Source organism: Coregonus lavaretus (genome assembly GCF_964263955.1).
Source record: "Coregonus lavaretus genome assembly, chromosome: 5".
Classification (NCBI taxonomy): domain Eukaryota; kingdom Metazoa; phylum Chordata; class Actinopteri; order Salmoniformes; family Salmonidae; genus Coregonus; species Coregonus lavaretus.
Genome location: NC_139992.1, coordinates 23,632,127 through 23,659,593, shown reverse-complemented (window position 1 = coordinate 23,659,593; position 27,467 = coordinate 23,632,127). Strand labels below are relative to the sequence as shown.

Genomic DNA, 27,467 nt, shown 5'->3' with positions numbered 1-27,467 from the left:
GTATACATTTGCAACACACACACCCATTCTGTACCTTCATGAGAAGATCATATCTTGGGGAAGTTGGGATGCATCTTGTACAAGAAGAGCTCACACTCATTGACCTTTAAAAGTATCGTTCCCTCTCTTCACATTCCAAGAGGGGATGTGAGAATGGGATATTGCGCTGGAAAGGAGGAAGGAGTGACACCACTCCCCACAGTGCTGACTACCCTGCGAACAGACATCCACACATATAATTAAATTGAGACCAGTGTGTCAGTCTCACATGTTGGAGACAAACATCTATCACAAATCCATTAAGCACTGTCACACAGACCCAGCAACTTTTTGCAGCACCGGTGGACCAACTCCCCAACATTAAAGTTAATATGAGTTCAGCACAAAGGTGGTAACAACCAGGATAAAAATAGAGACAATCAACTACATTATAGTAAACTGCAATAAGAATTAAAACATCAATGTGGGAACCTCATAAGTGTCGATGATATCTACATTGGGCACTCACATGAGTCAATGTGTGATTCGTAACCTGCCTAAAACAACAAATGACCAGGCTAAGGGGAGTCTAGTAGAGAGCCTGGAGTCTTAAAGCAGAGCCTGGATCTGGAGCACCTGAGAATGAGGAAGGAATGTCCCTTCAGGCTGTTCCTGGAACTCATGGGAAGCAGGGACACAAAACCTACACATCTACAAATTACATGGACACCTGTTCTGCACTTGTGGACATGTTTGGGAGTTGGGAAGAACAGTGGGTAGCAGATGAAAAATGTAGGGAGAATGACAATGGACAAAGAAATGTGAGTAGGTCCAGCAGAACAAGGAGGAGAGTGATGATTAGTATTGGGTGCATAGATCAAACAGGCCAAGCCAGACAGACAGAGGGACAAGATAGAGAGATAACAGATACAGTGGGGAAAAAAAGTATTTAGTCAGCCACCAACTGTGCAAGTTCTCCCACTTAAAAAGATGAGAGAGGCCTGTAATTTTCATCATAGGTACACGTCAACTATGACAGACAAATTGAGGAAAAGAAAATCCAGAAAATCAAAAATTTTAATGAATTTATTTGCAAATTATGGTGGAAAGTAAGTATTTGGTCACCTACAAACAAGCAAGATGTCTGGCTCTCACAGACCTGTAACTTCTTCTTTAAGAGGCTCCTCTGTCCTCCACTCGTTACCTGTATTAATGGCAGCTGTTTGAACTTGTTATCAGTATAAAAGACACCTGTCCACAACCTCAAACAGTCACACTCCAAACTCCACTATGGCCAAGACCAAAGAGCTGTCAAAGGACACCAGAAACAAAATTGTAGACCTGCACCAGGCTGGGAAGACTGAATCTGCAATAGGTAAGCAGCTTGGTTTGAAGAAATCAACTGTGGGAGCAATTATTAGGAAATGGAAGACATACAAGACCACTGATAATCTCCCTCGATCTGGGGCTCCACGCAAGATCTCACCCCGTGGGGTCAAAATGATCACAAGAACGGTGAGCAAAAATCCCAGAACGACACGGGGGGACCTAGTGAATGACCTGCAGAGAGCTTGGACCAAAGTAACAAAGCCTACCATCAGTAACACACTACGCCGCCAGGGACTCAAATCCTGCAGTGCCAGACGTGTCTCCCTGCTTAAGCCAGTACATGTCCAGGCCCGTCTGAAGTTTGCTTGAGTGCATTTGGATGATCCAGAAGAGGATTGGGAGAATGTCATATGGTAAAAACTCAACTCGTCGTGTTTGGAGGACAAAGAATGCTGAGTTGCATCCAAAGAACACCATACCTACTGTGAAGCATGGGGGTGGAAACATCATGCTTTGGGGCTGTTTTTCTGCAAAGGGACCAGGACGACTGATCCGTGTAAAGGAAAGAATGAATGGGGCCATGTATCGTGAGATTTTGAGTGAAAACCTCCTTCCATCAGCAAGGGCATTGAAGATGAAACGTGGCTGGGTCTTTCAGCATGACAATGATCCCAAACACACCGCCCGGGCAAAGGAGTGGCTTCGTAAGAAGCATTTCAAAGTCCTGAAGTGGCCTAGCCAGTCTCCAGATCTCAACCCCATAGAAAATCTTTGGAGGGAGTTGAAAGTCCGTGTTGCCCAGCGACAGCCCCAAAACATCACTGCTCTAGAGGAGATCTGCATGGAGGAATGGGCCAAAATACCAGCAACAGTGTGTGAAAACTTTGTGAAGACTTACAGAAAACGTTTGACCTGTGTCATTGCCAACAAAGGGTATATAACAAAGTATTGAGAAACTTTTGTTATTGACTAAATACTTATTTTCCACCATAATTTGCAAATAAATTCATTAAAAATCCTACAATGTGATTTTCTGGATTTTTTTTCCTCATTTTGTCTGTCATAGTTGACGTGTACCTATGATGAAAATTACAGGCCTCTCTCATCTTTTTAAGTGGGAGAACTTGCACAATTGGTGGCTGACTAAATACTTTTTTTCCCCCACTGTAGGTGCTGGAGTACAGGGTCCCATGGCTGAGGAGTGTTGGTAGATTGCTGGTGGGTTGGCATGGGTCTGCAGGGTGAAGGCTGCTCTGCATGCAGCCAGGGCACAGAGACCCAGGGCCTAAAACAGACAGCAGTTATTTATAGCCTTTAATCACCTAACAAATTCACACTGGCTCCAGAGTCCGAATACTTCAGTCAGCCAGTCAGTCAGTCAATCAATCAGTCAGTACCCCCGTTGTTTATTTCAGTTGTGCCCTGGATGTTTTTATGGGGCCTGTAATAGCCTTCCCACAGACATCAGCTTCTATTACAAGGCCTCAGAATTCTGTGACAGGGTGTGTGTGGGTACGAATGTGTGCGTGTGAGAGAGAGAATGAGGGGTTAAACAATGATGTTAATTAAACCTATAGTGAAGACATTAAAACAGTGTGGCCAAATAATGCATTCCATTTTTAATTCTGTCAATTCAGAAAGTTAAATTAAATTTGATTCATGAATAGTATCCACATAGAAAATAATGTGCCATTTTCTATTCATGAATAGACTGAACTGAAAATGGATAGATCCTAACCCTGGTATTGAGTGCTTAATGTCCTGTGACTTTTCTACAGTGTGGCCAAACAGTGCATCCAATAGGGACTGTCCATGAGAAAGAGGGGCTTGTCATGAGAACCTGAGGTAAAGATGACAACACATCCAAGATCCCAGTGACAGAGATGTGGGAACATGGGAATGAGCAGAGGGGCACTGATCTCAACAGAGACTCCTACAGGCAGAGCCAGGGTATCATAGTGCCCTTCTCTCAGTCCGAGTATGAAAACTCCCTGATTGAGTGAGAGAACTGTGTGTGTGTTTGTTGGAGGGCTACGCCCACTGCTTCCCTGAGTCCCCCAAATAAGGATAGGTCATCCTAAATGTAACTTAATCCACCCCCGACAACCCTCTATTGAAAGCCAGCCTTTAAAACCAGCTCCCAAGGTTAGAGGGCTGTGTTATGGAGGTGGACACTATCCTGTCCATCAAAGACAATTCAAGTATTTTCACCCACTCTTTGGGCCAATGGGAAGGACAAACTAAACCATCCATAATTTACACAGGGAGCAAATAACGCTGAGAAAACAGCTACTGTCAGATACAGTATTGTTGAGGATTGACAATGAGGCAAAAGCTCAAAACGTTTTCAGGTGTTTAACTTTAATATCTTTCTATCAGTCCCCCTGAGCTTTTTGAATCTTTCTTCACTGGGGTATGAGGCATGTGTTGGAGCACAAAACGTTAGAAATGCAGTTGTCATCCATTCCACCCCCCCCCCCCCCCCCTCTATGGTCTGGTGCAGCTGTACGCTCTTCACCCCCTCCCACTCTGTTGTTTTATAATTAAATGGCGACATTAGTTCATATCATGTGATTCGAAAAGGATTCATCACACATTAGAGGCCCTAATCACCACCTATAGTCTGCACCTCGCCTGGGCTGCAGGGTTTGCCCACATGACCCTGCTGAGCGCAGCGCTTCCTTTATGCCCCCTGAAAGAACCGGGGATTGAGCCCAAACAAAAAAAAAACAAGAGGGTGAAAAATGTTTTTACACCCGGCCCGCTCTCTCGCAGGTCTGGCTGTGCGCACAGGGCCGTTTTAGCTTTAGATCAATGGGACAAGTTATTGGAGTCTGGCCAACTCTAACCGATAGAAAATAAAAAAGCTGCCTCTTCAAAAAAATAAATAAAGGGGTTGTCATACCTTTGTCATAATGCTCATGATGAAATGGCCTGTTTAAACACCTCAAGTTTATGCTTGATCCTTTAAAAGGTTAAGATTTCTAGATAGATTTAGCACTGATAGTGGGGGAGGTTACAGGGGTCTATGACCTCTGAAATTCTGGTGGGATGGCCATTAAGGCCTTACGTCAGTCACACACAGGGGAAACACTGCAGCCCCTTTCAGACACCCCTGTCGTGGAGCTCAGCATAGCAGTGTTCATGTGGGGAATGATGGGTATTATTTTAACAAGGCCTTGTGTTGTGATATTCATGAATCAAGAGTTTAGGCAGCATCTGCCCCTCTATGCACTGGTCAATGGAGCACGTGCATGCTCATGGCATATAGCGCCCCCTATTGGGAACATATATTCAACAACAATATGAACACTGAACAGGAATGACATGTCATGGAAAAGAATGGGACAATTTTTTGAATTTCAATTCACTTCCCGAGTTGACCCCAATCCCTTTACATCTAACAATGGATGATTTATCAGAACGTCGCCATCATTATGATATTGTATGGAAAGACATGAACATATGGGCAATTCCATGGTAAGAGTGATGCTGAGATTTTTTTCTTTACAATGTATGTGAAACAAAAACCAATAACGGTAAAGTTAAACAAACCATACAACTCTATGCACAAGGACTAGTTTTAACAATTTCCACTGACAATTTTACAAACACATTTGCTTGAAGAACAGTGTAAAGTTTGGTAACAGAATGACAGTTTGTGCTGTCATTCTGTTACCAAACGTTACATCTGCACAGTTCAAGTTAATGTGTTTTTGTTAAAGTAATCTGTGGAAAATGTTAAGTCATTCATGTGCATAAAGTTGTATGGTTTGTTTAACTTCGCAATCATTGTTTTACCGTGGAATTGTCCATATCAATTCACTGAGAGAAAATAGGAATGGAATGCCAAGCTTCCTAAACTTGATACTTGTCACTACTCCCCACTGGGCACACACTGGATAAATCAACAATGTTTCCACGTCATTTCAATGAAATTACATTGAGCCAACGTGAAATAGACGTTGAATTGACGTCTGTGCCCAGTGGGTTTACGTCACTTCCTGTCATGTGATCGATCCCCCAGCCTCTTTTCCTGGGCGAGTTGTTGACACGCGTCACCCCTTTATGCCCCCTCTGTCTGCCACCTAATAGATAAGGGCCTTCATCAGTGGGCTGTCTGCCGGTCACCTTGTAACACAAAAAACAAGTTACCACGACTACAGGCGAGAGCCCCAGTGTTATGCCACTGACAGAACCAGTGAGGCCGCACTCACATGGACATATCACACATATTCACAAAAGTGAACACCATCTCCCACATAGAGAACTTCAGAACTTTGTAAGCAATGTAAGAGGAAACACATTAAGAAATGAAATGATTTATTTTGTCATATCAGCCCACACACTGCATCAACCTCGCGTGAAGTTACACGTACACGTTCAGTACACACAGATAGGCACATTCACATTAGGCTTCAGAGCCAGCCGGTCAGTCACAGAACCAACCGTGACTCCTTTCCTTTCCTTGACAGGCTCTTTCCAGACATCCTCCAGCCTCGAAGCGTAGTCTCCAGACATTACATGGACGTCAATAGGCAAGGCAGGTGCCATTCAACGAAAACGGAAAAAACAAAATCCTATTCAGAAGTCAACGTAAAAACGAGGTATTCGCTTGTGTAATTTATTGATAGAAAATAATACAAAGAAGACGTAAAAGTGAAACTGTAAAAAAACATAAATAAAATAAATGCAGAGCTTTCTAGTGTAACTTGGATGCCTGGAGATGGAGTACATTTGGGAAACGTCACCAGGCATGTCTATAATGTGCTAATCCTGAAAGAGATCTGTCCACCCTAGTTACAACAGAAACAGTTTGTTGTTGACATGTTAACAGATTATCACTCATTAGCTGGGAGTAATTCAACACCCATTATCAAGTGCTACGTTTTCAACTAAATAATAAACATCAAATAGCTTAAATGAGACAAAACAAAATACAAATGGGATTCAATTTGACAAAATATAGTATTTCAAAATGTAGTCTTTAGGCAGGATACCATCTCCTTCATTCTTGTACCTACAACTCCTCTGAAGCCCCAGACAGTACCCCTACAGCCACCACTACCGCCCCCCAAAGGGCAAAGACAAGGGAAAGAGAGACACAGGAGAGCTCCAGGCTGCAGCAGATTTAATTAAATCAACTAATTAATGCTCTTAATGGAGGAGAGGAAAATGGCACAATCGAACACATCACATCCCGGCGTACAAAGAACAAACGTACAATAGAACCAATCAATCAACCGCAATAAATAAATGTCTCATCTTTAAAAGGCTTCTGGGGGTCAAAGGGGAGGAGGATTCAGTGGGCATTTCTGGTGGATGTCTCGCTGTCTCTTCCCGTCCACTACTTTTAACTTTCAGAAATATTTACACAGCATAGCAGCCCAATCTGGGCTTAGTAAATAATGCTACATCACGTGGACAGAGTTCCCCTATGGAAGGAAGGAAGGAAGGGCAACAGTTCATGGTGAATGGCTTTTCACACGACACACTCCAATACGCTAGCTACACGCAGTCAGAGTCCCTTTCCTTGGCCCTTCAGGGAAACACGGTCCTCCGATCAGCTCTGGGCATGTGCAGTCCCTTCCAACCGGACATCCACTGTACGCTCACAGCTGGCCTGAGATCGGTGTGAAATGGTGGAATAACTAACAGATAATGCAGCAACCCAGTTGTAATGTTGTTGCGGATGGAACATGGAGGATAAGAGGACCCCCTAATCCTCCTCTTCTCTGTGATGGAGGAAGAGTGGACTCTATTCCCCGCCTACCTCCTCCTCTTCTTCTAGATGGCGCTCTCTGTAGATGTCTTTGACCAGGAGTAGAGGGGTGAGGATGCTCTCCAGAACGCTGCGGTCCAGAGGAGTAGAGGAGAACCACAGGGAGCTGTCACTGTCACGGCTGCTGCCCGATGCCTCTGGCTGCACATAGAACACGTCCATACGCTGCCTCAACGACCCCGGGCTGCAGAGAGAGGAATGACCACAAATTATAGTTATGTAGCTACATTTGGTCCAATATATTCGTTGTGCAGTGGTCCCTGACAAATTAACTAATAAATGCATGGAATGTATTAAGGGAAGTTGCAATTGACCACATGAGGAAGTCGAAGTTATAAACTCGGCAAAAAAAAGAAACGTCCCTTTTTCAGGACCCTGTCTTTCAAAGATAATTTGTAAAAATCAAAATAACTTCACAGATCTTCATTGTAAAGGGTTTAAACACTGTTTCCCATGCTTGTTCAATTAACCATAAACAATTAATGAACATGCACCTGTGGAACGGTCGTTAAGACACTAACAGCTTACAGACGGTAGGCAATTAAGGTCACAGTTATGAAAACTTAGGACACTAAAGAGGCTTTTCTACCGACTCTGAAAAACACCAAAAGAAAGATAACCAGGGTCCCTGCTCATCTGCGTGAACGTGCCTTAGGCATGCTGCAAAGAGGCATGAGGACTGCAGATGTGGCCAGAGCAATAAATTGCAATGTCCGTACTGTGAGACGCCTAAGACAGCACTACAGGAAGACAGGACGGACAGCTGATCGTCCTCGCAGTGGCAGACCACGTGCGTGTAACAACACCGGTACATCCGAACATCACACCTGCAGGACAGGTATAGCATGGCAACAACAACTGCCCGAGTTACACCAGGACCGCACAATCCCTCCATCAGTGCTCAGACTGTCCGCAATAGGCTGAGAGATGCTGGACTAAGGGGTTGTAGGCCTGTTGTAAGGCAGGTCCTCACCAAACATCACCGGCAACAACGTCACCTATGGGCACAAACCCACCGTCACTGGACCAGACAGGACTGGCTCTTCACTGACGAGTCACGGTTTTGTCTCACCAGGGGTGATGGTCGGATTCGCCTTTATCGTTGAAGGAATGAGCGTTACACCGAGGCCTGTACTCTGGAGCGGGATCGATTTGGAGGTGGAGGGTCCGTCATGGTCTGGGGCGGTGTGTCACAGCATCATCGGACTGAGCTTGTTGTCATTGCAGGCAATCTCAACGCTGTGTGTTACAGGGAAGACATCCTCCACCCTAATGTGGTACCCTTCCTGTAGGCTCATCCTGACATTACCCTCTGGGCATGATGATGCCACCCGTCATACTGCTCGTTCTGTGCATGATTTCCTGCAAGACAGGAATGTCAGTGTTCTGCCATGGCCAGCGAATCCCATTGAGCACGTCTGGGACCTGTTGGATCGGAGGGTGAGGGGTAGGGACATTCCCCCCAGAAATGTCAGGGAACTTGAAGGTGCCTTGGTGGAAGAGTGGGGTAACATCTCACAGCAAGAACTGGCAAATCTGGTGCAGTCCATGAGGAGGAGATGCACTGCAGTACTTAATGCAGCTGGTGGCCACACCAGATACTGACTGTTACTTTTGATTTTGACCCCCCCTTTGTTCAGGGACACATTATTCAATTTCTGTTAGTCACAAGTCTGTGGAACATGTTCCGTTTACGTGTCAGTTGTTGAATCTTGTTATGTTCATACAAATATTTACACATGTTAAGTTTGCTGAAAATAAACACAGTTGACAGTGAGAGAACGTTTCTTTTTTTGCTGAGTTTAGAAGAGCAGAGTGACTCACCACTTGGAACGGTAGAGTTCATAGAATCTGCCCTCGTGCTTTTTGACTGGACAGTGTGTGGAGCTTCCCGAGCCGTCGTCTGGCTCGTAGGCCGCGTCACTGTCCTCCTTACGTTTCCTCTTCCTGGACCCTGTTTGTACTGCTCACAGAGACAAAAAGACAGTATTAACAACATGACAGGCACCCTGGCACAAAAATAGACAACGGAAATGCTGATAAAAAGATGGACTCGACCACAAGAGTGTGTGTGTGTGTGTGTTTTAGTGGTCAGACTCACAGTGGTGGTCTGGTGAGGAGATGGAAGGGATGCGGATGCAGATGGTGGTTTCCTGTGTGGTTGGGTCTGTGTGGTCGGGGCCGTAGACATTCTTGAAGGAGAGGCGCAGGTGCTGCTCCACGGTGCGCAGGCCAAAGTACTTGGTGTTGAGATAGACCAGGGAGCGCAGCAATGCTGCAGGACTCTGCTCCCCCAGCAGCTTACAGCTCCACAGGCACTGCTCCTCCACACGGCCCCACCGAGAGCCTGGGGGCACAGACAGACACACAGCTGTTAACAACAATGATCACGATACACTACCTCTGGACCTAACATTAACACAAACACTGATCCACACACAAAAGGTACAAGGTATGAACCCTGCTTCAATTGAATGTGGGTTTTAAATTGATCATGTCTATAGTGTCCTCATATCATAAATATTGTGCAATCACTATGTTTCAGAATGTGAACAGCAAAAATTGTTCTAATCATTGGACACTGCGGGAAGGTCTTCAATGGAGGAGTTGCAGTTCAAAACATACACTTTATGGTAAAACTATTACCATAAACAGCATAGATGGAGTGTGTGCTGAAGATAATTCAGTTGATAGACATGTAAATTGAGCAGTGGTAAAGTGTGCGCTATTTATTTACCATCAGGCATCACGCTGGGCTGCCAGTCTTTGAGGACCTTGTTGAGCTCCTCTCCAAACGGCTCGTAGCACAGGTCACTGAACAGGTCATCTTTCCTGCCTTTGGCCTGCAGATGCTACAGACAAACAAGTAATAAGTCACCAGTAGAGAATAACTGGACTAGAGTAAAATCTTGTGGGAATCCAAACCTAGACCTGGTTATGAGATTGTGAAGAATATATTTTAAATAGTCAACACCATGTTTCAGGATGTGAACAGCAAAAGTTATAATCATCGGACAAGACTTTAAAAAATGACGGGAGGGGCAATAGAGGAGGTAAGATGAAAGGAGAGCGGTGAGAAATAGAGGGGTCTGTTCCTGCTCCTGAGAGAATCTACTTCACAACACCATTTTCTAGGGCTGGGCGATATGGACAAAATATTATGCTTGACGGTATTTTATGTTTTTTAATAATAGAAGTTCTAAATATTCTTTATGAGTAGTTCATGACCCTAAGGTGACAACACATACATTATAAGTGATTTTAAAAAATTGGTCTTTCTCCATTTCTACTTACTGTTCAATCCCCCTCACAAAAAATCCCCCCAGCACTTTTATTATCATTTCCACACTGTGCCACGCAGCATGATATGGGCTAAAAAATATAGGCCTAGGTGAACTGTTGGAATTATGGAAATGTTATAGTTGGAATATAGTGGGCAGCACCTTGAATACATTGTTGTTTGACATGACAACGAATGAATAAACCAAGGAGGAATTATTGACAAAATAATTATAATTGAATTATTGTAATGTTTGTTTATGTGTCAATTAATCCCATAAGGGATGGGTTGCCAGTTAGCTATTTGACACGAAAATAAAATGTAATTAATTCATTAGACAGGGTAGGAACCAAAATGTTGGTCAGTGTTTCCAAGTGACCCTAATTAGATGTTACATTACATGTTTTCTTACTTCATGTAGGCAACCAGGATTGTGTCGAGGCACAGATCTGGGGAAGGGTACCCAAATATTTCTGCAGCATTGAAGGTCCCCAAGAACACAGTGGCCTTCATCATTCTTAAATGGAAGAAGTTTGGAACCACCAAGACTCTTGCTAGGGATGCCCGCCCGGCCAAACTGAGCAATCGGGGGAGAAGGGCCTTGGTCAGGGAGGTGACCAAGAACCTGATGGTCACTCCGACAGAGCCCCAGAGTTCTTCTGTGGAGATGGGAGAACCTTCCAGAAGGACAACCATCTCTGCAGCACTCCACCAATCAGGCCTTTATGGTAGAGTGGCCAGACGGAAGCCACTCCTCAGTAAAAGGCACAGGACAGCCCGCTTGCAGTTTGCCAAAAGGCACCTGAAGGACTCTCAGATCATGAGAAACAAGATTCTCTGGTCTGATGAAACCAAGATTGAACTCTTTGGCCTGAATGCCAAGCGTCACATCTGGAGGAAACCTGGCACCATCCCTACGGTGAAGCATGGTGGTGGCAGCATCATGTTGTGGGGATATTTTTCAGGGACTTGGGAGACTCGTCAGGATCAATGGAAAGATGAACGGAGCAAAGTACAGAGTGCTCAGGACCTCAGACTGGGGCAAAGGTTCACCTTCCAACAGGACAACAACCCTAAGCACACAGCCAAGACAACGAAGGAGTGGCTTCGGGACAAGTCTCAATGTCCTTGAGTGGCCCAGCCAGAGCCCGGACTTGAACCCGATCGAACATCTCTGGAGAGATCGGAAAATAGCTATGCAGCGACGCTCCCCATCCAACCTGACAGAGCTTAAGAGGATCTGCAGAGAATGGGAGAAACTCCCCGAATGTGGGCCTGGAGCCATTCTGGTCCCTAGCACCTATTCAGTTGATGTTCATAGATCTATATAATACTGGATCAGCCTTAAGACAGAACCTCCACCATATTGCTTTCACCTATCCATGTCTTGTCAGATCTGTGAACACGGTCTGAATGGGTAGGAGCGAAGGGCTACACACTGAAATGAAACCAGGCCACAGAAGTCGACCGAGAAAGGGGTGACTGACCTGCTGGATGCCCAGGCAGAGGTAGAGGACGCTGTCAGGGGCATAGCGTTCTCCGTTTGGCCGCCGTACCTCATGGACAAACCGTGACAGGGCCAGGCTGAGCTCTGATGCTTTCAGAGAGAGCGGGTTACTCTTCGACCGGGCCGGTGGAGGTTCTGAGGACAAATAATTATAATCGCTTAGCAACTTAATTATATAGCACCTTTCATACAGAAAGTCCAATGGTTCCAATTACTGTACGATAATAATTGCTGTGGGTGGAGCTTACTCACCCTGCTTGAGGTAGTCTTTCCCTTTATCGTCACCTGATTGGTCAGCTGAGGACAACGCCCAACGTTTCCAGGCGTTGACCCCGTAGCGAGATCTCAGGGGTAGCGAGCGCCCCTCCACAGGGCCGTCTGGCGTAGGGGGAGAGGGGGAGGAAGGGTCTCCCTCTACAGCTCGCCTCTTGTGTCCCTAAAACAAACATCTCCTACGAATGAGACTGGTAATGTCTCGGTAGAAGCCTTCGTGTGGGAGACCTTATCCACTATTTTTTTTGCATGATTTTAATTTTATAAAACAGTAGCCCACACACTTTCAATATTTAAGTAATAACTTAATTTTTCTATTGTGTTTAATGATGGCAGACTGTTTTTAGTAAACGTTTTTTCAAGATGTTTATATGTTCCTCTCCATCATGGCTTATTATTTCATGTCCTCATATGAAAAATAACAAATCAGAGTTTCGGGATGTGAACAGCAATAGAGTTCTAATCATCAGACACACTTCTGCTTCCAATTGGAGCTAGTAGCTAGATGAAAGGGGTCAGGGTTAGTGTTGCATGGTATACCGGTACCACAGTAATACCACGGTACCGAAACGTCATGATCCTTATGATACCAACATTTTAGAATACTGTAGTACCGTTTCATATCATACTACCGAATTTGTCAGCCCTACCGATCTAAAGAACCTGCTGGCGCCTGTTATAAAATGTCTATAAAGTCAGTTTTGTTTATAAACTCTGTTGAATTTAAGCAACAGCCACTAGTCTCTTGTATGCGCAGGTCCAATAATGTCCACTTCACTTTCATGCGCATATCACGTGTGGCAGCTGTAAATCAGCCAGCCGCATCCCCAACCAGCCCTCACTCACCTGCTTCTCTCCATCTGCTCTTCATAATACATGGGACTTATATAGCGCTTTTCAAGGACCCAAAGTAGCTTTACAATTACAGAAATGAATAACAAAACATGAATAAAGAGAGAGGTGGGCTCCAAGAAGGGAAAGAGTGTGATGTATCAGTGTATGGGTAGGGTTAGGATTTGGATACGAACCAGGTTTAGGATAAGGGGACGGGGACGGGATACGAATCTGGTTTAGGGTAAGGGGTGGGATTCATGCACATCTATTCCTCCGTCAGTTTTTTAAAATATAATTTAGCAGTGATGGCGAGCGGGGATGGGGATGCAGACCCAGACGAGTCTTCTGTCGTTAGATTTGTACATTTGTTACATTGGAGCAGTGCGCAAAGCCAGCAATGTTGATACATTGTATAATTTAATCGCCTGTTGTAACCAAGAGCACAGACCAGTCTGAGTAGACTTTGCAAGTTCACTGTCATGCAGCCTCTGAGTGTCAGAGAGGGGAAATGGAGCACCGCTAGGTGACAGGCATGCTTGCAGCTTTACAACAAAGAAAACGGCTTGTCTCTAGCCTAAACAGTTAAAAGAATACGACCCATTTTAACAGAGATGCCTTTTTTTCTTTCTATTGGGATTCGCAAACATTTTATATAATTTCAAAAACCATGTCACGGGCCGTTTTAAACTAATCCCGGGTTGCTAATTATTGGTTTAATAAAAAACAGTCATGTTACCTAGTTAGCTAACAACCTGGTAACTTGACACTAGGTTTAGGCACATTTGATTGGCCCAGGAAGAAAGGAAAAGGGTCTGCTACTCATGAGATGTGGTTCAAAGGTAGGGTTCATATAGGCCTTTTCCGGTGCTCCTTAAATTCTGTTTGGTGCCTAACGTTTTAAAAGTTGGGAGCAGTGTGTGTATGTGTGTTTGTTAACTGAACAGTAAGGGAGACAGAGTGTGTGAGGAAGGGAGAGTGTGTGTGTGTGTGTGTGTGTGTGTCTGTTAACTGAACAGTAAAGAAGAAGGTTTCATGCAGTGTTTTCCCCTTACTGACACAATGACATGCAGATCATTATGCATGTATACTCCTTCCTCCCATTCCTCCAGCCAAATCACAGGTAGGCCTTTGGACATATGAGCAAATCAGCCATTCTATGCAGCATTCTATTATACAGTGAACAGTGTGAAGTTAAATGCAATGTGTTGTATTGAGTAGAAGTGTGAATTTCAGTGACAGAGAACGTTTAGAAAACGGGAACAAGTGTACGGGGCGAACAAGATGGTAGGCCACTGATTTTTTCCCACCGTGGTATCGTATAGTTTGTAAAATGTTGGTATCGTATAGTTTGCAAAATGTTGGTATCGTGACAACACTAGTCAGGGTGGGTAGAGTAGTGTACCTGTCTCCTGGCTCTGGGTGCCACTTCCTTCTCCTCAGCCAGGAGAGGGGGCAGGGTGAACCCCATGTCCACGTCCAGACTCTCCAGCGTGGGAACAGGGTCTGGGGCACCACAGGACAAACAGACACAGGTAAGGGATGAGCCAAGTCAAAGCCCACCAGACTGAGTTGGACAGAGCTAAAGTGAACCGGGCAGAGCTGAACCGAACTGTGCCAAACTGAGCCAGACAGATGGAGGGATGTGAATGAGTGAATTAGCTACTGGCCCTTACCAGTGGGGGTGAATTAAATCATCAAACAGCAGTTACATAACTAGCTTCTCTCTATTGAACACATAGTCCAGTGCTGCTGGTCACTGCCGCAGTTAGCTAGGTTCTTTATTATTATTATTATTTTATATTCCTTTATTAGCTAGGTCCGATACCGGTCCTTCTGAATCCACTTCAGATTATAAATAATAAAAAATCCCTTTGTCCGATAGGAGTGACGAGTCTAACGAGCAGGCAGTCCAGAAATAACCCCAGAGGAATTTACCTGAATTACTGTACTGTTCCATAATATAAAAACACACAACCATGTGACCTGTGATATTGCGTAACACCTCTCCACTGTACAGAGAGCAGTTAAATAATCTAATTTTACCCAATAGAGAAGGACAGCACTAGAAAGTGTCTCACAGAGTCAGGGTGGTCGGATGTTGTTCAGTAGTCGTACCTTGAGGAAAGTCGTTCTCCAGGTCCAGGTCTGGTTCATACTTCTCCTCCTCAGCCTCTGATTCAGAGCCGCTGCTACTCGAGCTGCTGGACCTGGCCTCTCCTCGCTCCCTCTTCACCTTCACATCTGAAAGAGTCACAACAATCAACCTCATAACTGTGGCAGCTTGCAGTGATGAGGCAGAGAGGTGCTTCCCATTCAGGTAGACAAAGACACATACCGGTAGTCATGGATAAAGCTTCATGGTTTGTTTCATGTCCTCATATAACAAAATACCAAATCACAGAGTTTCAGGATGTGAACAGCAATAGAGTTCTAATCATCAGACACACTTGACAGTATTTGAGTAATGCTTTGAGTTTGCACGTTTGGAACATGCAAACTGTGGATGTGGTATCCAGCTTTCTTTCTCTATGCGTGTGTGTCTCTCTACCTGGCTTCTGGTCCTCTGCGATCATCTCAGCCATGGAGAGGAGGTCAGCCTCGTGGGGGTCAGTGGGGACTTTGGCCTTCAGCTCGTTGATGGTCTGGACAATCTGCTCTGCACCCTGCAGCGTGGTCGGCAGAAATATCGGCACTGGAACCTGGGATAGGAGGGCGGGGGACGGGGACAACTGGTTGGTTAGGGACTGTTCATGTGTTAAATACTTGTAAGACTCGACAGAGTCAATACCCACTCCACCTTATTATTTTCATAACGGGAACGTGATTCATAGTTGTCCTCATATTTACAAAATACCAATCATACAATTTCAGAACGTGAACAGCAATAGAGTTCTAATCGTCGGACACACTTCTGCTCGAAATTATTTGGAATTTGCACTTTTGGGGCTATTCTATTGGTTCCAAGGAGCCCAGGGCGTTTCTTACCGGGACGGGTAGTGTGATAGACATGGGTGTGATCTGGGCGTAGAGGTTCATGGGGACGGGGATGAACACGGGTACAGGGATAGGCACAGGAATGTACTCCCTCTTCACCCCGTCATCCTCATCTAGAGACAGACACACAGGTCAAAGGTCAAACCAAGGACAATGAAACACGACTGTGGGAGATAACGTCCTGTACAGTTTGAACCACAACTTCTCAGACAGTAATATTGAGCTGTGTACCTGTCTGTAGGAGCTTGCTCTGCATGTGTGGTTTGCAGTAGGTGGCCTTGGTCATAGTGAGAGGCTTGCAGAGTACAGCTTTATTCTTCACGTCCTTTAGGATCCCTCCACCGGTGTACGGCTGACTCAACATCTAGTAGATAGAAAGGATAAGAGATGATCCTTGTTAAAGGAGGAGGATGATCTTGTTTACCTTACAGTCAGCCGTGCTGTGACGATTCTGGTGTTCTAACATGAAGTGGTTTTTTCTTACCGCAATGTTGGTTGCCTCGGTTTGTATTCCAAATCCTGTCAATAGAAAACAGGGTTCCATAAGTCAACCACACAGATGTATTTGTATAAAAAAAAAAAGACTAAACACACACAAATTAGTACCAAGTCTGGTGTTCTCTGGGCCCTTCTGCGTTGCCAGGTTGGGTTCATTCTGCTGGCAGTAGAAGCGGAGGAGACACTGCTGGTCACAGAAGTGCTTCATTTCTGCTCTCCACTGTACCGACTCAGTCAGGTTCCCCTGCACCTTACAGCAGTCACAACGCGCCGCCTGGTGGACATACAGGGAAACGTACACACAAACACCTTTCATGTAAGAGATTGATCAAATCAACCTCTGGAGACAATTTTGAGAATAACATAAAAATAAGTAATAATTGACTAACTCAGGAATATGATTTTTCACAGCTAAACTGATTTAGGTTGGCACTCTGACCTTGTAGTACCACTCGTGGAACTTCTTGGCGCAGGTTTCACTGCAGAAGTCCCTGGACACCCCGGCCAGCTGCCTGGTCACTCCTCTCTTACACAGTTGAGTGCAGTAGTTACAGGTGACACACTTCAGACCCAGCCGCTTGGCAAAGTCCTGCTTGAACAGCAGCTTACAACCTGAGGGGAAATAGGGACAACAACTTTAAGGAGGTTACATGATGTCAACGCTCACCTGACAGACAAACTTTAGCTCAACTCATGTTTGGTCTGGGTAAAGTGCCCCATCTAGTGGCAGAACATGGCAAGGCCATGAAGAAATATGGGATGAGGACAATATTATTCACCCCGAGTGTTCACTCTGGGTTCTCTCACAATCAAAACCGACTAGCTAACAAGGACACAGATGAAGGAGTGAGAGCCTTGGCGAACCTTCGCTGCAGAAGGGCCTCTTGACTCCGGAGAACTTGACTGTCTCATGGAGCGTCTTCTCCTCCTGGCAGTACTCACAGAACGTGACGATGCAGTGCAGCTTCTTGTAGTCCTCACAACATATCTTACTGCAGAACTGGTACACTTTATCCTGGGGGGAGAGAATAGATACCAACACACTGTTGAATGCTCCTGCATATTTTATAGAGATCTGACCACTTGATATTTCTCCTGCACACAGAGGGATAAGTGGAGCATGTACACTCAGTCTTTTAACTTTTATGCTCAATTTTGAGAACCAAAAAAAGACTACAACTAAAAACGTAATATAATTGTGTTATATAAACCAAGTTCATGACCACAAAGTGAATTTACCTCCCACTCCAGGATTTCAGGCTTTAGGCTAAATGCTCCTCGACAGTAATTACATTTGAGCTGGATGTTGTGGTTCGTTGTAGACAGGGGAGCCTGTCCATTGGTTACTGTATGAATGGTGGAATTCTGAAGAAAGAAAAACATTTCCTTGAGAAGACAACCAGATAAGGTCCCCAGACAGTCAGGGACTCATATTGTTTAATTGCACTGCACTTTCTAACGTGAAACCTAACTATAAGTAGGCTTTTAGAATTCTTATTCAAATGTCCCGGTTAAGGTGATATTTACAATAATAAAGACAGAAAGGAGTTAGTACATACCTGGTACTTGGTGACACACGTTGAGCTGCAAAAGTTTAGGACCTTCCCCTCAGGCAGCGATGCCTGGTACTGAGGTAACGATGTCTTCTTACAGAAGTGACACGTGGGCTCCGAGTCTGCAGAAAGGAACAAACACAAAACACCCACTTACCACATAACCTTCCTACACACGGTATGGTCAAATTTAAGTAAGTACCAGCACCTTTATTATAGTACTTGCTGTGCTGGACTCACACCCCCATGCATATGTACACAGAGAAAAATAAAACAACTTTGACAACCACATCACACACATCAAAGCAACCACACCAACAGTCAGTGTGAATGACGTAAGATGTGGGCTCACTGGAGAGTGAGAGTGGTATGCTCTAATATGTGTGAGACAAGGTTTAATTCAGGAACTGGAATTCAAGTAATAAAGTGAAAATGGAGTACAGTGATGCTCTGATGGTGAGGTATAGACAAATACTGACGGAGGATAGTGGTAGCGCTGCTGGCGAGCTTGGTCTTGCTCACGCAGGCTGTGGAGCAGTACGGTTCCATGGTGCCGCTGGCCCCGATGCAGTGAGTGACTTCACTAGACCTGACCATGGCCCTACAGCCAGTACACATCACCATCTTAGAGTTGGCCTGGAGGAATAAGGGAATACAAATATTTGTAGCCATAACATAAATCATGAATAGCACCTAAGGCTGATTTTATTGTTAACAATTACCAGCAGATATGGACCAATAGAAACAAATAGAAAAAAATCTACAAATCTCCCAGTGTCAGGGAGAGACTGGATAAAACAGCCTGGCTTTTTACCTGCTTGTAGTCCCTGATACATTGTAGTTGTTACCTGCTTGTAGTCCCGGATACATTGTAGTTGTTACCTGCTTGTAGTCCCTGATACATTGTAGTTGTTACCTGCTTGTAGTCCCTGATACATTGTAGTTGTTACCTGCTTGTAGTCCCTGATACATTGTAGTTGTTACCTGCTTGTAGTCACTGATACAGTTCTGGCAGCAGAAGCGTTTCTGCTTGCCATCGATGATGAGGAAGTGGTTGGCGGTCGCGCGGCTGGGCAGGTATTCCCCACACTGCTCACAGCAGTTCACAATGAGCCCGTTGGCCATGCGATAACGGTTGAAACAGGCATCGCTGCAGATCTTATGGGTGACCGTCTTGAAACTCACCTCATGGCGGATCTGTTATGAGGAAAGGGAATATAAATAATTATATTTTACCATATATTGTTATAAATCAATCATAGTGAATGAATACTCTGGCAAGTGGTGAGATCGGTGTGAGATTCTAGCTGGTGGCTGGTTGGTGTCATTGGGGTTGTTTATAAATACTCTATTGTGAGATGGGAACCACGCTTCATTTTGATGCCAACTGTTTTCCATGCAGTAACCATGGTCACCAGGCTCAACGCTTGGACAGACACAGCGGATGAGAAACTGTGCCGTCGGCAGCCATGTTGGAGGGAGAGTGAGTGGAACGCATCTCATTTACTCAGTCCCTAAATCGACCCCTACCCACAGTTGTGACTAGATGGAGTACAGCTACGACTGGAATTGCCTTTTTGTAGCAGGTTAGGAGAGCATTCTAGCTAACCCTAACCCTTTTCCTAACCTAATTCTCCTTACCGGCTACGTTAATTCTCCTAACCTGCTACGGTAATTCTCCTAACCTGCTACGGTAATTCTCCATACCTGCTACATTAATTCTCCTAACCTGCGACGAAAAAGTAACTTCCGGTCGTAGCTGTATACCACCACTCCTGTTGATCTAAGAGGATACCCTTGTCTTCGGATAGGCTGAGTAGAGATTTCACCTATTCAATCCTTTCAGATCTAAAAGGAGTGCCTAGGGGTAGAGAGGCTAGGGGGCGATTTGGGATTGGTTAGTGTAGTGTGCTAGACTGACCTCAGTGAGCTTGCTGCAGACAGTGCACTTAGTTTTAAGGGAGGACTTGGCTGGGTTCTGTTTGTTCTCGTAGGCTCCCAGACAGCCTGTACTGCAGAACTCCTGGAATGACTCACTGGAGTCCACCTGGGCCACGATGGTGCCCTTCATTGTAGTGATGTCCCTGGAAGACACGTTAACGCACACACACTCAAAATAAAGTAGCAAATTAGATATAGCGACACACACAAACAACACTTCCTTCTTACTTTTTGCACATGGTGCAGCTCTTCTTGGGGGTGGGTTTGTGTGAGAAGGAGGAGAGGCAGGTGGTGGAACAGAAAAGGTGTGTGGACCCTTTCCGCTGGTAGGCCGTCTGGCCTTTCTTCAGAGGCTTCTTACAATTGGCGCAGGTCACCTTGACAGTGCGAGGGGGGTTCTGGGAGCCTGAGGGGGAGGGGCCGGGCGGTTTGGGCAGGGATGCGGCTGGCGATGTAGAGTCCACCCCTGTCCGTTTCTGGTTCCGCGGGAACGAGGCTGACTGGGAGATCCACGAATCTGTGGAAAAAAGAAAACACGTACAAACACAAACTTTAGCACACCTGAAGAAACGACTTAACACGGCTGCAATGTGAAAATAAGAAATATAAGCCAGCACAGAATGATTCAGCATGTGTGTGAAAATCATAAGCGCGTGTTTATTACCAGGCCTCTGGTGGGTCCCCGTGTCTCCGTTCTGTACAGGCTGGCTAGTGGTGGAGGTGTTGCTAACCCGGCCAGGGTTGAAGGTGGCCGGGGGCCTGTTGGTGCTGATGGAGCTCTGGGCCTCAGGGTTCAGACTGAAGGTGCTGCTGATCTGCAAGCCATTCTCCACCATGCACTCCCCCCCCACTCCGCCCTGAAGTGATGTCACACTGGTGATCACCAGGTTCATGTCCCCTTCTGCCATTGGCTCGGCTGCTGTAGCTGCCATGGCGACAGAGGGCCCCAGCGTTGTGACACTGGCGATCTTTATCTCAGAGTCGGGCTCCGTGCTGCTCAGGATGCCTTCGCTGTCTGAAGAGGGGCCTCCGGCTGTGGCTAGTGAGGAAAAGCCTCTGTGCCCGGGATCCTCCTCATCGTCAATGACTATGGGCTCTGCTGAAGAGGTGGCGGGTGGACTCGGGGTCTTGGAGGGGAATGATGCTGCTGTGGCGGTTGTCGTGTTTACCATTGCTGTGGTTTCTGTTTCCGGGTGGCGGGGCTCAGTGTAGTCTGTGGGGGTGGAGGCAGTGGGGGCGCCATCTTGGAAAGAGGGAGTAGCAGAGGGGGTGGGGGGCTGTTTCCCTGAGGGAGGCGGGGCCTCTTCCACCAGCACCACATCATCATCATCATTGTTCTCCATAACCCTGGAGGGTTCCTCTATTGCCTTGGTGACAGGAGCCTGGGTTCTCGTGGGGGGTGTAGTTTGCTCTGAGGAGGGAGTGGCGCCTGTGTCTATGGGTTCCTCCTCTGGGGCTGTGGCTGTGTTCTCCTCCTCTACCCAAGGTTTGGCCTTCGATTCCCCATCCATCGTTTAGGCTGCTACCACCTGCACCCACACAAACACAGCACAGATTATTAGGAGAAAGCTATCATAAGCATGTTGAGTGCAGGTATCCCAGGTACAAGCTGTGCACATCTTCCCTCTCATCCTTTCCCTCTTCCCTTGTACCTCCTTTCCCTTTTGGTCTCCATCTACGCCTTCTGTCCAGGTTCTCCTCTCCTCATTCAAACCTCTACCTCCCCCTACAAAGTCACACACATCTATCCTCTCAGTCGCAACCGTCTCTCCTCCCCCTTCGTCCACCTCTACCATCTCTGATGCCAAGTGATACAACACCTTGGTTGCCGTAGTGATCAGGAGACTACCATGGGGGTTGGTTGTTCTCTGAAGGTAGACACCAGGGTAACATTCAGTACTAGGCACCAAATGGGAGCCAAGATGCAGCACAACCTGGCCACACTCATTCTCCAGTTTGGGTCCATGTATAATTCAGTCCACTATATCAAACACGATTGTAGACGGCAACAGATTGCAGTTGCCACAGAGACATAAACAGTCAATGTTGCACAGCCTTTCATCAGTGCGATGGACACTCCCCCCAAAGACAATTCTGTTATGACAACATATACTGAACAAAAATATAAATGCAACATGTAAAGTGTTGGTCCCATGTTTCATGAGCTGAAATAAAAGATTCCAGAAATGTTCCATATGCACAAAAGCTTATCTAGAATGTTGTGCACAAATGTGATTACATCCCTGTTAGTGAGCATTTCTCCTTTGCCAAGACAATCCATCCACCTGACAGGTGTGGCATATCAAGAACATGTTTAATGTCCAACTGGACGGACACAGATGTACAACAGATGCATAACTGTATTCCCAGTCATGTGAAATCCATAGATTAGGTCCTAATGAATTTACTTAAATTAACTGATTTCCTTATATGAAGAGAGACACTGGTCACATAAATGGTATCATAGCGTCTGTCAACAGACTGTGGGGATGCGACAAGTAATGAGGCACTTCGTTCAGGTAAGCAGATTTTTTTGTCACTGATATTTTAGATAAATCACGATTTTGCAGGTGCTCGCATCTTTCGAATTTTGGAAGGTGTGGGGACATTTGGCCCATAGACTTGCCTGAAACATGCAGAGAGGGGGGTGGAGCTACCACCCTGCATCCACTCCTCCTTCTATTATATTTTCTAACACATCTCCCCCCAGAACTATATCAGGCATCTGACGCAATTAAGCCTATACTAGAGAAATGTGAAGTTTGAAATGAAATAAGTTCGCTAATATGGGTGATTGTCAATGGGACAATTGATGGCTAGTACCATCAAACTAGTAGTAGTAGGTAAAAAAAAAAAGTGCACATTAATGTTACAAACTTAGTGTTCTATTTATCATTATCGTATCCATTCAGGCAATTGATCGATATGGATTTGTCAACCATATCGCCCAGCTCTAGTCTGTAGAATGGTTTTGGCTAGAAGCCATTTTACGGTAATAGACCTAATTACTCCAAAGCTGGGTGGTTGGTCATTATAAACGAGATTCTACCCACTTCCTCATGCTCTGTCCCATTGTCGCATACAGATGTAGAGAGATCACAACGTTCTATCGGTCTCACTGGCGCTGCCTGTGTGCTCACTGACGCCATAATGGGACAGATACAACGTTGCGACCTCTATACAGCTCTATGTGACAACAGGACAGCAAATGAGGAAGTGGATAGAATCTTGTTTCTAATGATTATCAGTCAAATGTACGATTGTATAAAACATTGAATACTATGTATAGCTTTGTAAGACTATAAATGACCAACCACCCAGCTTTGGAGTAGTTAAGGTCCAATTCCCTGCTTTTGAGAGGAGCTGGCTACTGTACCAGGAGACTTCCTGCAATTGCGCTAAACTAATTATATGCTAACTTCAATAATCTCCAAACCGGGCCTCCCGAGTGGCACAGCGGTTTAAGGCACTGCATTGCAGTGCTAGAGGCGTCACTATAGACCGGGGTTCATTCCAAGGCTGTGTCACAACCGGCCGTGATCGGGAGTCCCATAGAGCGGTGCACAATTGTCCCAGCGTAATCCGGGTTAGGGGAGGGTTTGGCCGGGGGGGGGGGGGGGGGGGCTTTACTTGGCTCATCACGCTCTATCAACTCCCTGTGGCGGGCCGGGCGCCTGCAGGCTGACCTTGGTCGTCAGTTGAACAGTGTTTTCCTGGCCTCCGGGTTAAGCGGCGGGTGTGAAGAAGCGCGGTTTGGCGGGTGATGTTTCGGAGGACGCATGACTTGACCTTCGCCTCCCGAGGCCATTGGGGAGTTGCAGCGATGAGACAAGATCAAAATTGGGGAGAAAAAGGGGGGTAAACACCCCCCCCAAAAAAAATTCAATCAATCAAATAAATGATAATCTCCAAACCACACGCAGACATAAAAATGGTATCCATGAGTTCGTCTGACTCTGGTTAAGTAGAAAAACGACCTAAATCTCGAAGTATCCCTTTAAATAGTATTTGTTGTGGGTTCTATGCATAAAGAGTAACAATAGGCATTATTCATATAAAAATAACAAAAATAAACAGCAAAACGACCAATATGTGCTAGAACCAAGTCACTGATACAAATGCAGCAAGGAGAAACAGGTGTGGTTAGAGAGACATTCAGGATTTGAACTGAACACTGAAGCACTGCATTAGTGTTACACACAGTACACCGGCCACATTGTCGTACATCTGCAAATAGGCAACACAGAGTACAGATAAAACGGCATAATTTCAATTAGATAAAACGGCATAATTTCAATTAGATCATGGGGAGTGACCTCTACAGTCAATGGGAGTGACTAAGGTATGACGTAATTACGACAAGCACATGCCCCATGCCATCATCATACACAGGGTGGTCCCTGGTACTCTTCTGCTCTTACAATCATGACCATTACGTCATATTATGTGATGCTCAAGACACTGTTTATGAATTATGCTTGATGCGGAGTGAAGCAGCTAATAAACACCGGAATATACTCAATTACAGTCCTATTCCATTCCTGCTAGACAGACTGCTAATGCCTCCTATCATTTCTTGCCATCAAGCCCCATGTCTAGGGCTACTAATAGCTGATGATCCCAATGATGTGGCTCAATACATAAAAAAAGACTACCACATTTGGCCCAAAGCTCGCCCTCTCTCCCCATATCAGGCCTTGCCCGTGACTACACAACCCGGGTAGAACCTCCGTTCCATCGCGAGGACCACAGCTCCTCCACTCTCAAGGCAACCGGATAACGATGTCAACCCGCCCTGCTATCATTTTTATTCAGAAAACTTAGACTGAATGGTCCAAAACTTTAGGTGGATAATAGACCGATGACAAATATAATTCATGCATACCCGATAAGACCCACTGACGAACAGAGGAGCGGGGTAGATGGGGTCACTGATCTAACTTGAGGACCACAAAACGTGGTTCAGTTCCGTTCCCACCTCTGCTGCCCCGGCCTTCCACGGAATGGATTAGCGGCGAACAGCAGGGAGGAGAGCCAACGAGACTGCGCCATTCTTACAGAAAAATTATCATAAATTATTCGAGACTATTAGTGACCCATGTGATGTTTAGTCGCATAACTGACAAAAATCATTGAGAGCAACGTATTATTCACGTTTTCTATCCTCAATGCTGCTTCAAATATCAATGTGATAGGCTACATAGCTAGAAGAAGAAAACAGTGCTCTGAGGCGAACACATCATTATTCAGTGGATATTACTTGTTTTCACAACACAGTCTGAAAACCAAAACAAATGTATTGTTTTTGTAATACCTGTGTAACGTAAACGTTTAATTGGAAAGTTACCCCAGAGAGACTACCCAGGGCAATCACAGAAAATACACGTTGCCACCCGAAGGGGGGCGCTATACTGTTACATATCTACCAACTGCTGTTTGTGTCAATCAAATAGTTAACAGACCTAAAAACATATTTACTCTCAGTATGTGTCATTTTTACAACACTAATCCAAACCTGTGGGGGTAACTAAACATTTTCAACATGGGCTAAAATTTGCCCCCCTTCCGTCAGCAAGCAGCACTGCCTCACGTCCGCCATTAGAGAGCGAGCGAAACAATACGAAAGAGTGGAGGCAATATAGCTAGTACCCTGCCGCGGCAGAGAGGGGGAGAAAATCTCAGGCGGGGTACAAATTGACTGCTAAATCGTCACACATATTTACTTTATAACATAGCAGGAGACTCAAGGGAGCCCGTGGACATCTGTCTAACAACTGAGCTAGTTGTTGAAACTTTGACTAATTAACCGTAAAATGTCAATAAATCGTCTCTGAAATTCTTACCGGAGTAGAGCTTGAAACGATATAGCGCCACTTTTGTGCCTTGACATAAATCGGAGAACGCACGCATGCGCCCCAACGTAAAGACGTTCTTGTCTGCGCGTGGGAGGACACTGCCAACGAGATCTGAACGAGATCCTTCTCGCGTTTCATCATCGCGCAGGCGTACAATGTTCAATCAGGAGTGGTGCGGATGACAATTAAACTGGGATCGAATACCTGAAACTCATATAATAACAGTAGCACTTTACCATAAACCATCCACATAATGCATTCAGCAATGATTACGCATTTTACTTTGCCATCTGGTGTGTTTACTGTTGGACCGCAATCGAGGTCGCATTGACACTGTAGAGATCCAATCAGCGTTCAGTCCCGTCACGGTTGCGTTCAGGTCCAACACACGTCTACCGGTGGTTCAGCATTACATAATGATTTTCAACAGAAGATTACGATGTGTCAAAAATAAAATAAATGTTTCAACGGAAAATGTCAAACACCACCCTTGAAATCATGTAGCATATGTAGAGATGTGAAAAAATGAATAATTTTGCAACATCTGGTAGCAAAACATTTTTATATGCTCTATGTTTAAATCACCCTCTTTGCACTTTGGTCAGTATGTCTGTGCTCATTGAGCTGCTCGGTAGACAAATACATGTTATCTTAACAATGTCGGAACCGTCTTGCAACGAAGCATTGCGGAGTGGGACCATACTCACATGTTGAGAGCACGGGGCACTTTTTATACAAAGCACACAGGACTAGAGGGCGTATAAAAATGGCGGATCAGGTGCGTTTACGTGAGATAAAATGTGGTCCTGAGTCAAGCATGGGCTCATAACAAAAAATACAAACCAGGTGCTATGTCCATACTCTGATAGCCTACATCTGCAAACTTACCGAATTAAGACGACCCAAGGACATTACTTTCATGGTGATGATGCTAGAACGGCGATGTTTGCTAATGTGCTGAATGATTCAGGATCATTGATCTAAAAAAGAACAGGATCCGCTAGCTCTGACCCAGCTCTAAAGGACCATGAACAAAATAACCACGAACTATGAACTAAAGGAGAAAAAAACTGTACTGGGTCATGGCTAGAAGGGATCCAGCTTTTCTCAAATTAACGTCAGATTTGACTTCGTAGCAGGTTAGGAGAATTAACGTAGCAGGTTAGGCGAATTAGGTTAAAGGTTAAGGAAAGGGTTAGGATTAGCTAAAATGCTAAAAAATATAACTTTTTGGCGTTAATTTGACAAAAGCTGGATCCCTTCTAGCCATGACCCTTGTACAGCGGGGCATTTTATCCACATCCTTTTATTGGTCTAACTCCGCCTAGTGATGAATTTATGCTATTGCAAGCAGATGATTGTGTGCGTGCATGGACTGTATGTATTAGGCTATACTTTAAAGTTGAAAAGTGGAACGTTGATGCTCATAGTGTGTGTGAATCACATGTGAATGAGTAACCTTACTGATATGATCTGACAACTTGCGTAAGCACCCTGCTAACCCTAGGCTTTAGCTCAGCAGGCCAACCCAACCTTGTAACGGAGACCTGAGTTTGACCCCAGTTGGTCACACAGGTGCGTCCTAAGTCAGTGTTTATAATACAAGTATGACCCTTTATAGTTAATATGCCATTTATAGACA

The 27,467-nt window shown here is 45.2% G+C and overlaps 1 protein-coding gene across 3 annotated transcripts; it reads right to left on the bottom strand.

Annotated features, from left to right (window-relative positions):
* Positions 1-5,614: 5,614 nt before the first annotated feature.
* Positions 5,615-26,796, bottom strand: LOC311129127 (zinc finger MYM-type protein 2-like). 3 transcript variants are annotated; one of them, XM_084161417.1, is made up of 23 exons: positions 26,714-26,796; positions 20,635-21,499; positions 20,199-20,487; positions 19,951-20,113; positions 19,014-19,226; positions 18,509-18,665; positions 18,036-18,151; positions 17,716-17,841; positions 17,341-17,491; positions 16,916-17,088; positions 16,585-16,750; positions 16,463-16,497; positions 16,210-16,342; positions 15,970-16,091; positions 15,533-15,683; positions 15,100-15,225; positions 14,387-14,487; positions 12,130-12,313; positions 11,858-12,012; positions 9,828-9,942; positions 9,192-9,437; positions 8,915-9,053; positions 5,615-7,274 (listed from the first exon to the last, which is right to left on the bottom strand). In XM_084161417.1, exons 2-23 carry the CDS (start codon positions 21,479-21,481, stop codon positions 7,067-7,069), a joined length of 4,116 nt encoding a protein of 1,371 aa, XP_084017543.1. In that variant the 5' UTR covers positions 21,482-21,499; positions 26,714-26,796; the 3' UTR covers positions 5,615-7,066. The 3 variants fall into 3 exon arrangements, with proteins under 3 accessions (XP_084017543.1, XP_084017542.1, XP_084017544.1); XM_084161416.1 differs by lacking the exon at positions 26,714-26,796 and adding an exon at positions 25,814-25,895; XM_084161418.1 differs by lacking the exons at positions 11,858-12,012; positions 12,130-12,313; positions 26,714-26,796 and adding an exon at positions 25,814-25,895.
* Positions 26,797-27,467: the final 671 nt, after the last annotated feature.